Source organism: Phalangium opilio, unplaced genomic scaffold (assembly GCF_054372755.1).
Source record: "Phalangium opilio isolate 3A_F unplaced genomic scaffold, DU_Popi_V2 ptg000024l_1, whole genome shotgun sequence".
In the NCBI taxonomy this organism is placed as follows: domain Eukaryota; kingdom Metazoa; phylum Arthropoda; class Arachnida; order Opiliones; family Phalangiidae; genus Phalangium; species Phalangium opilio.
The window spans coordinates 1,768,431-1,784,143 of NW_028324155.1; the positions used below are offsets into that span (position 1 = coordinate 1,768,431).

At 38.2% G+C, this 15,713-nt stretch overlaps 1 protein-coding gene across 4 annotated transcripts in view; it reads left to right on the forward strand.

Annotated features, from left to right (window-relative positions):
- Positions 1-3,100: 3,100 nt before the first annotated feature.
- The window catches only part of LOC149692079 (neuronal acetylcholine receptor subunit alpha-7-like), a 78,231-nt gene continuing 65,618 nt past the window's right edge, over positions 3,101-15,713 (forward strand). For 2 of the 4 annotated variants that reach the window (XM_089867744.1, XM_089867742.1), the window contains exon 1: positions 3,101-4,888. In XM_089867744.1, the coding sequence (XP_089723870.1) occupies positions 4,813-4,888 (76 nt within the window). In that variant the 5' untranslated portion in view covers positions 3,101-4,812. The remainder of the gene's footprint in view (positions 4,889-15,713) is intronic. The other 2 variants (XM_089867743.1, XM_089867741.1) reach the window with 1 other exon arrangement.

Here is a 15,713-nt window from a genome sequence, read left to right on the forward strand (position 1 = left end):
TGAAACTTCTAATTCTCTTATAATTTCATTCGGGTCAAATTCTAATGGGTCAGAAACTATATTCACGCATTCAAATTCTAGATTTCATCGACTAGGATCAAATAATATTATAGGAACGGCACGCAACTTTGAGACCGAGCGAGTTGGTTTTCAATGTAATTTGCCCCTTAATGAGATACTAAATTCAATAACTGAAGCGATTGACTTAAGTGTCTACGCTATTAAATTTCCTTTGCATCGTCGGTAATCTCTCTACACGCTTCAGTTTATGTCACGACCTTAACGCAATATACCCAAAGTTTGTAAACGCTATTATTAGAATATTTCATATACCGCGTATCCGGGTGTATTTGTAAAGGAAAAACTCTAGGCTGGGATGAGCTACTGGGAAAATTTAAACAACCCACGCTTGATATAGGATCGATAAAGGAGTAAAATTTCTCGGTTGCTCTCTAAAGAGAGTTTGCAAATAAGGGTCCTGAAGGCCAGAGCTGAGTTGAGCTGAGCAAGAGAGAAGTCAGGGTTATTCGGAAGCCAATTATAACCTTCCGCCTTCGTCTCGCGCGGTGTATTGGTGATGGGGCCCGGCTAGCTCTCTCTGCCCAGAAAACAGGCCGATGATCGTTAGACGCAAATGGTCTTTTCGCTCTTGTTTCAATAATATTGAACTGCAGAGCGTATTTCCTCAAGGGAGAACCACCCACTTTCGATGTAGGTCCTTGTAGGGATAAGGGAGGAATACTCCCTAGCGTGATTTACCATCCCCGCTCTCTCCCTGGCGCTCGTAATTTAAGCGGTGATCTCGTTAAGTCACCGCGGTCATTAATTATGCGCGGCTTGAGCTCAAGTTAAAAGACGGAAGGTTCTCCGTCGTACATACCCTGGAGGCCTATAGAACCGGCTTCGTCCCTGTCCGCTACGCGTTAAGCTTAGCTTTCTGACGCCTTTAAATACCGTATAGTCCCTCTCGATCCGATATAAACCATCCGTATACCAACACGAAGCTTCGTCCTTAAATTTGGACGAGTTTAGACCTACTTAACGTCCTCAGTAAAGGTCCCTAAAATCTTGTTAAAGAGTAGAACCTCCGAGATAGACCGCGTGCAGTTGACGTTCTCGCCTCATCCCTTGACAATCATTTTTCAGGCTTTAAAGGATTTTTTAGGGATTAAGTATAGTCGTACCCACTTTATATCTTTTGGAAAAGGGTAATATTTTTTATCACATAAGCCGCGATTCATTTTGCGAAGTCTGATATTTACTTCAAATATTAAATAACTCATGCAGTTTTCGCAGACTGGGTATAAGCAACTCTTCTCCGCAGAGAAATTCCCGTGTACCAGACAAAAAAGGGTTGAAAACAACGTTACAGACTTTACTTTAAAAACAATCTGTTTATTTTAAACGTAATCCGTATTAAACCAAGCTCCTGAAATTTATAAGGGTGAATTGCAAGGCGGTATACAGGAACTGCATGGTCAACAACCAAATGTTACACCCGATATAGTCGTATCTCTCTAAGAATCGAGGGTCATTTTACCTTCTACTTGACACCAGCCAAACCCGCATCACCGCGGATCATTTATGAAACCGAGGAGCTAGAGGGAAAGGAAAGAAAAAAAGAAAAGCCTCAAACGATTGCTTCCGCTTGGGGACACTATTATTTATCTATTATTCAAAGAAAAAGACAGTATCATACTCTAATATAAAAATATATGTATCGTATACTGTGGCTATTGTAACCTCAAGCGACCTTCTTTTTCCTTGAACTCGCCTCTTCATAGATAGGGATGCAAGGACGTGTCTCTCGTATTTTCTTCTTCGCTTATCTTCTCCCTTTTCCGCCTCGTCACTTAGGTTAGGCCTAACGTATTTCGAAGTATATTTTCTCGCTTCTGCTATATAGCTTCCGGTCGTTTCTTCGTGGTTTCCCGACTTTAATTGAAATTCGGCGAAGGATCATGACCTTTTCGATATCGTAATCAATGGAATACGAATTCATACGTAATCTGGGTACACGCCCAACGGGAATAGGTGCGTATTTAGTCCCATTGATGATAATAGATATTTAGGCGAACTTTATACAAGTAGCTTAATTCTATTTGAAATTTGGTGAAGTGTTTGGTTTCGTGGAAGTTCCCATTTTCGTCACAAAAGATTCGATAAATAGAATTCTTAATCTCTACCCACGGAGTTTTGTGTCGTGCGGCGTTCTTACCTTTTAAGACGTTTCCGTCCGTTTTCTTGGAAACTTTCTCGAAAAGATCAGTGGAAATCGACCGTGTAAGAAAGTGCGTTTAAAATTGTTGGTCGTATATAGGTCTTCATCCGGACAAGTAAAGAAAATGGGATGAAATTTCTTAGGAATCGTTCTGGCTCTCTTGTTAAAAGAAATCTTTTCTTGTAATAACTATGGATACGTTCCCCGCACCGATATCTCTTTTGTTCTCCCTTCTCTGAAACAAAAGTATGCCAAAATTGGTTCATTTGACTGCTCGTGGTTTCTCTTCATTCTTGCCCATTTCTCTAGCATCCGTTTTCTTTACAAGCAGAAATACATTAGAAGAAGTATAACGTTGCACTCTTTAGGTTCTAGTTTACAAGAGCTTACCGCTTCGGAGAAAGCCATGAGGTGTGGTATTACCAACGACTTTTCTTTCTGTTGAACCCGCCTTTCCTATCTACCCAAATTTTGTAAATGTAATTCGACAATCTTTAGTCTGATATTTTACTTCAACGAATGGACGTTCGTTCGAAGTTATAAGGTTATTAGATCGCATCCCACCTTTTCTGGAATCTAGAGTGACGCTAGTATATCCCCCTGAAGGGAATCCGAGAAAGTTGTAACTACACGATCGCTAGCTCCACCGAACTCGGTAGGATCACCGGATGTCTGCCAGTGAAGGTATCACGGTGGGTAGAGGGTATAGGTTCCTACTTTTCTACCTCTTCCATCATTCCTTCTTCCATTTTCTCCCGAGAGGCTGCGCACTCATGGAACATCAGGTGTACCAAATTAAGGAAATTGCTTTTGAAACTATCACGATAAAATGGCACAAATAAAATAGGAATACATTTTGGGACCTTCGAAGAGTTCGTACAATCACTTAAAACTTCGCAATATCAGGGAAATTGTAATCGGTGTTGTTCTTCTTGTGACAAAATGTTGGTCAGTATCCAGCCCCTCATTTTCTCCTTTATTACGTGTCCGATTTTCGGTGTGGTTAAGGGCGGCATAGCACCGACCCTGTTCGACTCTTCAGTCTTCTCGGAAAGAGCGCGTGCCAAGAACTTGGGTTACTTCGTCTAAAGTTGGGACTCGTCTCGAAAGGGGGAGCCATCGTGCGTCCGGAGATGATATCGACCAATATAATGCCAAATCGCCGTAACTTTTGTATTAGATACTTTCAGAAATGCGGTTTAATTACCATACCTTAGTGTAGATATAGAAAACCACGACAATGGTAACAAATAACAAACTGAAGGCCAACATTACGGCATTTCTGAACTAGAGAGTAATAAGTGAAAATTGATACATTGGAATTTGTAATTTTTATTGCGTGTAGTATTTTAAGAACGTTCCCTCTATGTTACGGGCAATTTCGAAATTTCAATCTAAATTAAGCGCTATAGCGTATATGACTTTTGGTATTCATTAGAGTTAGGACTATTTAGCTGCGAGTTAACTATGGGTCAAACGATGGGAGAAGGGTTTCTAAAGGGATGTTTGGTGCGGGGCGCTTGCGCGGAAGATGCTGGCGTATGGCGTTGGCGGCTGCATCTTCTCTCTCTCCCTTTTAGAAAGTCGCGAGCCAGAGCGAGTCGTATCACGCGGAAAACCTTTTCCCTCCCGCATCGCCTGACTTTATCCGATGAGGCCGACTTTAACGAGTCTCGCGTTCGACCGGAGCCTTTTCGAAACTAATTATTTTACGTAAATTCCCTTCAACTTTTCTTAATTCGATTAGCGGCGGTATTCGTGATTCCTATTGTATAATTTTATCTTTTTTAATTTGTCGGTTCATTTCGTCCATTGTTTTAGTTCGTTCGCGGTTTCCTTCGCGTTTTTCTTTGGTTTCGTTTCGTTTTCGTTTCTTCATCTCTCCACTAAAGCGGGATTAAGGCGGGGGCGTAGTTTGAATAGTTAATAATACGTACTCCGCGCTACCGGAAAGGAAAATATTACATAACTGGTCGTCCGAGCGCAATCGCAGGTGGTCTCTTTCGTGTATATCTCTTTTTTCGGTTTATTATCGGAGAAAAAGGGTTACTCTCCTCGGTGGAACTCTGTAGTTTCTCACCGACTTCTGGTTCGAGCCAGCAAAATCAACAAGGCGAAAGTTTCTCCAAGCTTTGTGGAAGTTCAGGATTTCGTAATTTTTCACACGCGATTTCCCGCTTTTTTCGAATCTTTCGTCCGTCGTCGTTCGATCGCGTGATCGAGAAGAACGGTATTTAAAAAGGTCCGCGATCAGCCTGATTGGCTTTTTACTAATCGCTGCGGCCTGATATGCGTCGGGTTTGGGAAGAAGCCCTTCCTCGTTGCTGGCAGACTTCGACGGTGCCAAACAACTCGAGAGACGAGCCGAGCAAATCTTCCGATCACCTCGGCGAGTCTCCTTCGTCGTTCTCGAAGGCGATCCCACTCGATCGTCGATCGCCCGATCGTCAAATTTTATAACAACCCTCGCCGCCGCCGCCTTTGATCGAATTTACTCTCGCGCGCGCGGTGCTGGGCCCTCGCGCCGCCGGAGCCATCCGAAAAGATCGAGCCCTCGTAAAAAACGGTGTCAGGATTCTCGGTGACAAAGGATGGGGTTGAGAGTGCTCTGCAGCCTCTGCTTCTCCCATCTGTTAGCGTCCATGCTCCTACTTTGTCTTCCACAAGGTGAGCTTTTTCAATCTCCGCAACCTGTCCCTAACACCCCAAACAAAACCCGTTGTTAGCCAAATAAGCCTACTTCTAAATAATTGTAAAAAATTGCATACTTTTTATTCTGAAATTGACAATTCAAATTAAAATGGCGTTGAGTTTCCATCGAAATCCGTCCCTCATACTAAATGCGCTTAAAAGTGAAGACCTACCATCGTAATTTACTAAGTAGTCTGATTTCACGTTGACAATTACAATATTAAAATTTTATACGTGTATGACATTCCTGTTGACCCACACTTTAAGGTATAAATTTCACAGGGGAATCCTGTATACAAAAGATACTCTAAATGGTTTTGACAAAAAAAATATATATATATATATATATATGTAAAAATAAGCGGTTTTTATGATTATTTTTATGACGATTCGTGGGGTGGTCGGATGGATTCTAGGAAGCCATTATTGTTATTTAATGGCGTAAAAATGGAGGAAAAAATCTTTTCCTAATATTTCTACCTCAGACTCATCATTTTCTCTTCCAACTCCAAAAACGCATTCCGTCCGAGCTTCGCGTGAGCGAAATGAATTTTTATAGTTTATATACCTAGACTTTTTTCCCCCTTGCCTTCCTATACTCCTTTCATCTCTCTAACCTCAGATCCCCATCAGAGCCATAAAAGAGACAGCAACTGTTGCCCGAATATTTCTTCTTTATTCTATATCTATATGTCCCACTCTCACGTTACATCAATACTTACAAACATAAAAAAAATATAACCCGGGTTACCAATACTATTACCAGTAATTTTTCTATCTTGTGAGGCAGCGTTGAAGAAAAACTGAATTTATACGAATTTTAATGAAACAGGTCGAGTGTTTGATATGTGAAATCTCATTCAAGATACGATTGTAAAGTTGAGAAACCTAAGGCGGATTAATACACAGTATTAAACGTCGCAGGGATAAAAGTAGTTGTGGCAAAGTGGTCTTGAACACTTCATAGTACATTTATCAAAAACCAAATTTTCTCATTTCCCGGCTCTTTTCGACTCATCTTTTCCAGGCGTTTTGTGTTTTTGTGTTAAGGCGGATTTTCAAAGAAATGACCAAATTATATTGATACATCAGTTGAATCTACGATAAAAAATATTGACTTTTAATATTGGTAGATTATGGTGGACAAATTAGTTCAATTGAATGGTGAAAATGTCATATCTCTTTCTTAGTTTTGACTTAATTGCACGGTTGTTAATGGTAGCAGGTTGTTGGTTCAAAGTACCTGTCTGCCTGAAATTGCCTCGCAAGTTACATAGGAAAGGTCATTTCCCGCTTAAGTAAACAGTTGTCTTTTATGGGATATTCAATTTCAAAACTGCTTCAAAGGTTAATCAAACATAGAAACGTAATTATCCCACAACTTTATAGGCGAAAATAAATATGTCAGATTACCATACATAATTTCAACTTCGACACTTCATAGAAAATCAACATTACTACAGGCCCGACTCACTAAAATCCCACAATCTTTTTCCATCAATGAAAAATATTAAAAATGGACGATTCTATTCTGAAATGACCGATCTTATAAAAGGTTTTCTCTTATCCTCCCCCAACATCCTTGTTATCTGGAATTCGAAATCGCGTAGAGTTATCTGATATTTGCTCGTCTTTTCTCTGATGTCTTCATTAATATTATCGATTACGCCTTGGCGCGTTCGCGAAGCTTCATCTCATCACCGTATACACCCTTTACGCGCAGTTTTGAGAGACGAATGACGCTCTTCCGCGATTAAGTGAGAGGGACGACAGTTGAACGGAGATGTGCAACTAGGCTAGCTACATGTTATGTATAGGCTTATCCTTCAAACAACCCTTCCAGGCGACGCCGGCGTCACAGATTAGTCTAGAATGTCACGAATCGGCACTCGATTCATCCTTTTTTCTAAATGGGGATGTATTCTATGGTTTAAAACTTTCTTTATGGATGATCCCCACCAAAAACGTCTAAATAGAGACAAAATGGGTTTTCTTTATGGGTGACCCCCTATAAAAACACACCAACTAGGGTCAAAAATGTGCTGCAACAAAGAAGGATGCAGGAAATATTAGAACCTTCGCTCGGTTGAAGGCTGATATGTCTTGCAACACTATGCTGACTATTTCTTGTTTTGGGACCAATCTATGTTTGAGAGCACATATCTATGTAACTAAATGTTATAGACTACCCCGTGTTCTTTGACACTTTTAACTCAGTTAGACTCAAAGTAGAAAACATTAGTGTTATGGCAGAATTATGATTCCATGAAATTAATTAAAAACATGAAATATCCTAAAGATTTTCTATATCGTTCCAAAAGTAAATCATCATTGGTTTCAAACCTATTAAGTAACGATGTGATCTTATAACGGGCTGGTCCAGTTTGTTTGCATGCAGTGTGTTTTATGTAAAAAAATGTATTTCTTTCTATACGGTTCGTTTGATTTTTTTTTTCTGGGAAATAGAAGGATGTTTGGGATGAATCTTTTTTTTTTCTTTTCCAACGCGTGTTGTTGCCGTACACGCGTCCCATGGCATACATAATGCATTTTTTAGGATTTATTCCTATTTTTGGGCTATGTCCTGGAATAATATCGCGTTTTCTCTCCCCAGTTTGGTCACCGTTAAAATAACATTTTTCTGGAGGGAAGGGGGGTAACTTCATCCATCCCTTTTTGCAAATGTCCTTTCCGTTTCACGAGTAATGGATAAAACACCATTACATTTTGCCATCTGACTTCAGCTTTCCTTCTGAATTAAGTACATGGATTATTGATTATGAAATGAATCAATTACCAAAAAGTTTCACTTAATAACTTCGTAATTTGATTTGAAATGAATTTATGACGGAATTAATTATAATCAAATATGTCTAGTTCCATGGATATTATACACTTTAATTCCGTTAAGTTTAAACTTTAGAACTAGAGCAGTTTTAAAGCGGTGACGATTTTTTCAGGCCAAACTTGATAGATTAGACGTTTCGTTTTCTGTCACGTCCAACGATCCACACTTAAACTCTGTCGTATTGGGTTCGTTATTGCGACAAAACACCCTGTATCCTATACTCGGATTGTTTTCTCGTTGAAATGAATTCCAAGTATTATTTCTTGGAATAAGACAGACCCTTTTAGCTCCCCTCCCTAGTCTTCCATTGCACGTCTCTCCTCTTTATTTGGAAAACAAATATATTCCATTTCCTCGATTTTCTTATACTAACGATATCCCTGCGAGTATTTTCAAGTCAGCGCCCCTCTTTTCTCGCTGCTGCAAGTGCTTTACATATCCCCTTAGTATAAACAAAGGACTTTTGCCATCAGATGTACACGCTACCAACCATCTCCCTGTAGCTGATCTGCGTAAATATTATTCATGCTTATTCAGGACCCGAGGTGTTTTAGTTTTGTTTTGTTTTTTTACTTTTTTTCTCCTTAGCTAAGATAATGGACATCTGGAATCTTAGATTGTAATTAGAGTATTGCGAATTTATTTATTTGAAAAGAATACATAGGCGTATATCTTTACCTACTTGAATTAACTTTGTTTGATTTACTTTCTGTTTCAGTAATTTTAATGGGGGAAACGTATTAAATTTAAAGTAAATGCTAATTTTTGTAAAGAGTGTAATCTGAATATATTTTTCAATGTTTCATTATTTTTAAAACGAGTGTTATAATAGAAGCTCCAATTGAATTTTCGTAAAATCACCCTTACTTTGATAAAATAATTTTTATTTCATTTATAGTTTCGTTTTAGTGATTAACATGTTAGATGAAATTAATAATATAATTACACTGTAGTGTTAAATATGTATATTTTTAATTAAATTCTCTACCAGCTCGTTAGTTATCAATTTGATTGCCAAAGATGAAATTTGAGAAATTCATATTTCGCTAATTTAATTTTCATAAAATGTTTGGGGTAGTTCATTAGTATAAACTGCAAATTTTTCAATTAAATAAATATTCCTTATACAGTTAAGACTAAAATTTAGGAACGGAAAATTTCCCTTCCAATAAAATAATTAAATTCTAAGATAATTTTTAGGGCTTTTTTTTTTAAAAAAAAAGGGAAAAAGAGGGGCATTAAATTATGTAATTCCCTGAACTTTTATGGGGTAATAACCTGGCATACCCCATAGTTAAACTGTTTATAATCCCGCGGTCAGTGTAATACCAGTTTACCATATCCTAGATGCTCATTAACGCGCGAGATAACTGCGGAACCGTAACCATGGCAACGGAGTTGAATTCACAAATCCGCAGTCTATAGGTATCCCCCCTTTCCTCCATTTAAAACGACTCCGTTACCGTCATTAATTACCTGTAAGAGGAAACCAAGTGCTTTCGACGCTGCTGAAATATATCCAATATTTCAAAGTTCTTGGAAACAAATTCATAACTTCTACTCTGATGTCTAATATATTCACATTTTAGCTTAGCTTACGTGTATAATTCTAAACGATAAAGCGATAGTTAACGCTAATCGCCTTGAGATGATGCTCGGAGACGCGCTCGTCAGAGAGAGAGAGAGAGAGAGAGAGAGAGAGAGAGAGAGAGAGAGAGAGAGAGAGAGAGAGAGAGAGAGAGAGAGAGAGAGAGAGAGAGAGAGAGAGAGAGAGAGTGGGAGAAACATCCGCGGAGTAATGATGGCATCCTCCTCTTTTGCAAACCTTCCTCTTTTACCCTTACACTTTTATATCAGACGTCTGTTAGTTGATGTAAGTTTTATCTGCCTTATATTAAACAATAATAATATAAGTCGGTATAAATTGAGAGGGATGTTCTTTGGGGGCACGATTTTGAGTCGAAAATGTAATTTCTATCTCCATTGTGCCACAAGGGACACTGTTAATTTTCAAGTTAAAGTTGGTTAAATTTAATTAAGAAACTAAAAGACAATGATTTCTCATTTAATTAAGGGGTCATCCCTAAAACACTCAAAACATTGACCGGGACATCCCCCTTTATTTATTACAGACTTATCAGAAACACCCTGTATGCCTTGGGTCATTGTTACATAGATAAATAAGGATCCAAGGGATCACATCAAAAATGAAACTCTCTTTATCTCAAAACTGTATAGCCTGCACAGAAGTATTATCTCTAAAATAAATTATTTCATTTCACCACAAATATCAAACCACAAATGCTTATTTCAATTAATTTGCTTCCACTTCATTCTTATAACATCTCGAATTCGGATGGTTTTCGTATAAGGGTTGGCCTATATCGACCATATCCATATCGTTAGCGGCTAAAACCCCAAAGCTCGGGCTAGATTTCCTCCCATTTTCCGGCTTAACATTGTATACGGATCTTGCCGATATAGTGTTACGTCTTGTTTTCTCTTCTACGAACAAATCTATCCTTAAACCCCAGCAAATTATCTCGCGTTCTCATTGTTATATTATATAGCGTATAGCTCAAAGTTGGTGGCCTCTCCTTTAATCCTGACGTAACGTAGAGCTAAATTTAATTATAACAAGCCGAGAATGTATTGATTATATTGTAATATTACGCGCCGCGCGGTCTTCTCTCTCCATAAACAACACCTGCACTTTATTATTTGAATCCCGCATACAAAGCCTTTTAATTAATGGCTCTATTTTAAGTAATTTTTGAAAAAAAAATTAAACTGTGAAGTTAAAGGGTTTTTGTTTTTTAAAGAGGGTGGCTAATTACGTGTAAAATAGTTAATTATCTTAGTTACTTTTGAATGATCTATACACACAGACAAAGATCTCAAACACACAACGCGACTTTAAGTCGTGAAGCGGTCTTCCCGACCACCGCATAAAATGTTCACTTCCAAAGTCGTGACCTTATGTAACCCCCCAACTTGATTCCCCTAGTTTTCTTTGCTCGCTTCAGACGTCGGGAATTTTCAACAAGAAAGCGTCCGTTAAGCCTAACGAACCACGTTGCGTGTTGGTGTTTTAAAGTGAAACGAAGCGCCGTTGTTTCTTTCTTCAAAAATGCTTTTAATTTCGCGTTTTGAGTGTCGTTTCATAAAGTTAATTGTTAATTATCAAATTATAACTGTTAAAATTAGTCGGGAAGAAGAAAAGTTGGTTAAAGCTCTGGGAATTAATTCATCATTCATGTAAGTTTTAAAAAGGTTCCATTTCGATATAGAGATACATGTAGATTAGGTATTTAAAATTTAAATAAAATGAGTCTGATACTTCATGGAGATTTTAAAATTATTTATTAATTTAAATATACGCAGGAGCTTTCGGACCGCGGTCCCTCTTCAGCTGCAACTTTGACAATAATGTGATAAAACTATCCGAATGAGAACTAATATTTATATTAAGGATAGAGCCAATTTAAATTTAGACCAAGGATCAATAAATATAAATGGGTGGGGAGGTTTTCACTTACAAAAAAGAATATACAAAAAAAATTAAGAGTAAGACAATATGGGGTAGTATTGCTTAAAAAACATATGTAAAAAAACTGTAAAAACTGTTAAAAATTAGTTCTCGTTCGGATAGTTTTATCACATTATTGTCAAAGTTGCAGCTGAAGAGGGACCGCGGTCCGAAAGCTCCTGCGTATATTTAAATTAATAAATAATTTTAAAATCTCCATGAAGTATCAGACTCATTTTATTTAAATTTTAAATAATTAATAGAACCATGGATCGGAAGTTTAACATTTATGATGTAGATTAGGTGTTTTTGGGCTACGTGTAACTAATGTAAAGGTTGTACGATAATGACTGGACGGTTTTCAAAGAGGGTAATTAAGGATTGTACGGTAATCATACTATTAGTAATTAAGAGTAATCTAGATCTCCCTCCCCCTCCCCCTGCAACCTAACCTAACTTGTTTAGACGCGTATGTGTGTTTTAAAGCACGTTTTGTTTCAAGAAGATGGGTTTTCCTCATCTCAATTTTTGGACGGACGGTTGCTAAGTTACTGGGGATGTAAAAAATTCACTAAAAATGTAATATCATGGTTCAGTGCTTCGTTTATGTGGCATGGCGGTGAGAGAGGAAGTCATTTTCTTTCTTTCTTCCTAAGTAAATCAGCTTTCTCTTCTCCTTCACACGTACGCAGCTGAGCTGCACCTTGCGCCAAGGCGGGAGATGATGGAATCTTATAACTATGGCTTAGTTTTTGTTCTAGAAAAAGGCTTAATACGTCTACCGCTATCCGGAAGAGTTAGTTTCTCCTATAAATAAACGTCTTAAGTGTTATAATAACCATCGTAATATAGTTTACGAAATCTCTAGTATCAAACTGCCCTCCTTCAAGGATATACTAGCGCCTATAGTACCCTTTAGACCATTTCGTAAGTTACATACAGAGAAACCTACACACAGGGGAGAGGCCACCATTGGGGTTTTCTCCCTAGCGCCAAGAAGCAACGCCAGATGGAGCGTGAGCTCAACTCACAGAGCGTCTGGCGGTAATTCTTGTCGAAAGGATGCAGAATACCCCAAAGGGAGGTGTTGCCCCTGTATGGTGGTTTCTCTGTACGTAGTTTCCGAAATAAAGGTTCTTCAGATCACCTTCTCGCTCTCTTAAAAACAGTAGAAAGTAGAAACCATTTCAAAAATCGTCTGCTATTTTATTGCCACAAATTCTTTCAACATGCGTACGTACCTCCAGTTTTAACGTACACGTACATACGTGGCGATTAGGTGATCTAAAAAAAATACAGCAGTTTTTTCAGAAGCCTTACTTTTCACCCTGTAAGGCTTTAACTAACAACTCAGTAAATGCATAGACGCACGATAAAAATACTAAACTATTTTGTCCTGGCTTCGATGGTATTAGATAACGGGGGAGGGGGGCTATAACGAATTCCTGCTTGGTTTTCCCAAAAAAGACATTAATAGTATGATCATCCCCGAACAGATTGGGCGGTTTTATTACTCGTAAAATATGCATGAACCTAGTTAGAAAATTTGTAATAACTCCAGACATATATTTCCCCTATAATTGGCAATTCCTATGAATACTTAAAATGCGGAAATACTGTATATATATTATGTTTTTTAGTTGGTTGCGAGGCTTTTATCATATATAGTAATTATAATCTACGTTTAATTTTAAAACTAGTACTAGACTAATTAGTACAGTACCACCATAACACGAGTTAGTATACTAAAAAAGCTTTCCAATTTAAAATTGTTGTTAGGCCTAGGGACACGGTATGCCCTTAAAGAGGCTGAAGCGGAGAATCTGGCTTTAGGATATTTAGTCGAGTCGATCGATATGATTATAGTCGCCTAATAGGACGAGTCGTGCATTGTGATGCTGGCTGGATAGGATGCTAGAGGAGAGAGGACTATATACAAATTGCGAGTTAGTTTTTTTCCCCCAAACAGTGTGTTTTTTTCCTTCGGAAGGGTAATTAATTTCTCTATCCACACACACCTCTACTACAAGCCAAAAATAATTAGGGTGTAATCGAGGGGTCGGACACTTAGATGGACCTAAAAGGAGAAAATACAAGTAATTGAGAATTATGGAGAAATTTCAAAGGTTTTTGTGTCATTTAGAGTTTAATCGAAGGGTTGGACACTCACGAGAAATTTCAAGTAATTGAAATCATTTAGAAAGCAGTGGCTAACATGGGAACTTAAATAGGATAGGATAACAGGAAACATATGTTTGGATACAGTGGAAGTTTTCCAACAGGGTTAACTTTTCAAGACTCCAATCCAATAATGTGACCATGCAGTGTTTCGTTGTTTTCGATACGTCTTGTTACCCTTGACTTCAATATTCAGGTTATTGGTAGTTCGAAACCGGGTTCTTGCTAGTTTAGGCCGCGATAGATCTTGTTTTCACTCAAATGGAGCTACCCTATGGATAAAAGACGAGCTTTTAAAAAGCATATATACCCATAGAATAGTGGAAGGACGAGTATAACGCGTCTGGGGAACTGTTTTTGGTGCTGGAAAAATGAAGACAAATTGGATCGCTCGTACGTTCTTGAGCCCGATTCCGTTTCTATGCATAATGTATCGGGTTGGGGTACGTTCGGACCCTTTGCCGCTGTACGGTCGTCTTCCCTGTTGGCAGCCCCTAGAAATAAGACGACCACCGTGTCCCATTCCACTCCTGTCCTCCCGCTCTCTCTTCTTCCGGTTGCTAGGGATTTTGACCTAGCTACGCTTTTCCTACGCTTTCCATGACGACCGCCTCTTTCTCTCTCTCTCTCTCTCTCTCTCTCTCTCTCTCTCTCTCTCTCTCTCTCTCTCTCTCTCTCTCTCTCTCTCTCTCCTAATACTTTTGCCGTCGAGAAAATATTGAAAAAAATAAATAAAAAGGAAAGAAATTGGGGGTTGCTTGGAAAGGCGTGGTGGTGGTGGATGGTTCGGCCACCGTTTCGTAATCCCTTTTTCGCGTCGAGGACGTTTTCTCGGCCTTAAGCTTATTTGCTTGCCGTTTGTTCCGGTGAAAATGTTTTTTTGGAAATTGAATGTTTGACTTTTCATATTTTCTTATTCTCTAGCTCTTTCTCTGTACCATTTTCGATCCTAAGCAAGGATTTCTTTTTTAGCATCGAGTTTCTTCTTAAAGGAACCGTGAATTGTCTGAAAAATAAGAAAGTTGGTTTGGGAGACAGAAAGATAACATGGTTAGCTGAAACACCCCAGTACACGTAAAACGGTTTGCTAGAATGTATGATTTGAATTGAACTCTTCGGGATAGGGTCAGCCTTTAACAGAACTCACAAGAGTTCTAAATACAAATAAATTAGGAGCAACTCAGTACATACGAGAACAATAAAGTTACACATGTGATTCGATCCCCTCTAAAATTGAAAATTATTAACAATATTTCCATTCGAAAACTGCACAAGCACTGATTTGTTTTCTATTACGAATTCTTTGCCAAAATGTTATTTAGAATTTCATGTGTGAAAAATCACAAACTTTCTGTTTTATTTTTAGTTTAAATTAAATTAGGTGTGCTGCACGAATTCCTTTTTTACATACACACATTATATTTGTTCTGTCTTCAAATCACACCTAACCACAAGATAATAAATTTTCCCCCAACACCCAACCAATAGTCTTTCTATCGAAAATAAAAATCAAGTCGTTTGTCACGGAACTTCTTGACTAGATAGCTTTATACTATCAGTTGTCGTGTTACCTTAAACGAAGTTTGGCGTTTCTACGGATTTCTAGCCTAGACAAAAAACTATATATACAGTCCATGTATATAATATAAAACACTTCTCTCTCGCCTTCTCCAATACGTATTTCTAAAGTTTAACCCAGCAGCTAAAAAAGAAAAAAATAACAAGAGCATAGTATCCAAGTCAGGATCGGTTACGACGCTTAGGAAACAACGTTTAGTTTTCCTTTATTTATTTTCTGTTTCCTCTCTTCCATTCCTCTGAAATAAAAAAAGGAGAAGATTCATTTGAAGAATCCCAATAGCATGGCCATCCGACTTTCGTTTTCCCAAAGAGTTCTTCTTTTTTTTTCGAACAAATAAAAAAACAGCAAAAATTTCGTGGAAAATGCCCGCAACTTTCCTAGCCGATATTTTTAGCCGTCTCGGCTAAATTTCGTTCGCGATGATATTGGTAATAAAGGGAAAGCCTTGTAAGGGTTAAACATAGGTTAACGCCATTCTATTCAACCCTTTACAGTGTTAATAGGGTTCTCGCGAATGAATATCTCCCGCGTCGTAGATCTCTTTTTCTGTATATACGAAAAGGGAAACCGATTCTTTTTCATTTAAACTTTAACAGATCCTTGATTCATTCGATCCATTTTCTGCCAGCTTCGCTTTGCCTTTTTGGCTATAGGCTAAAAGCTA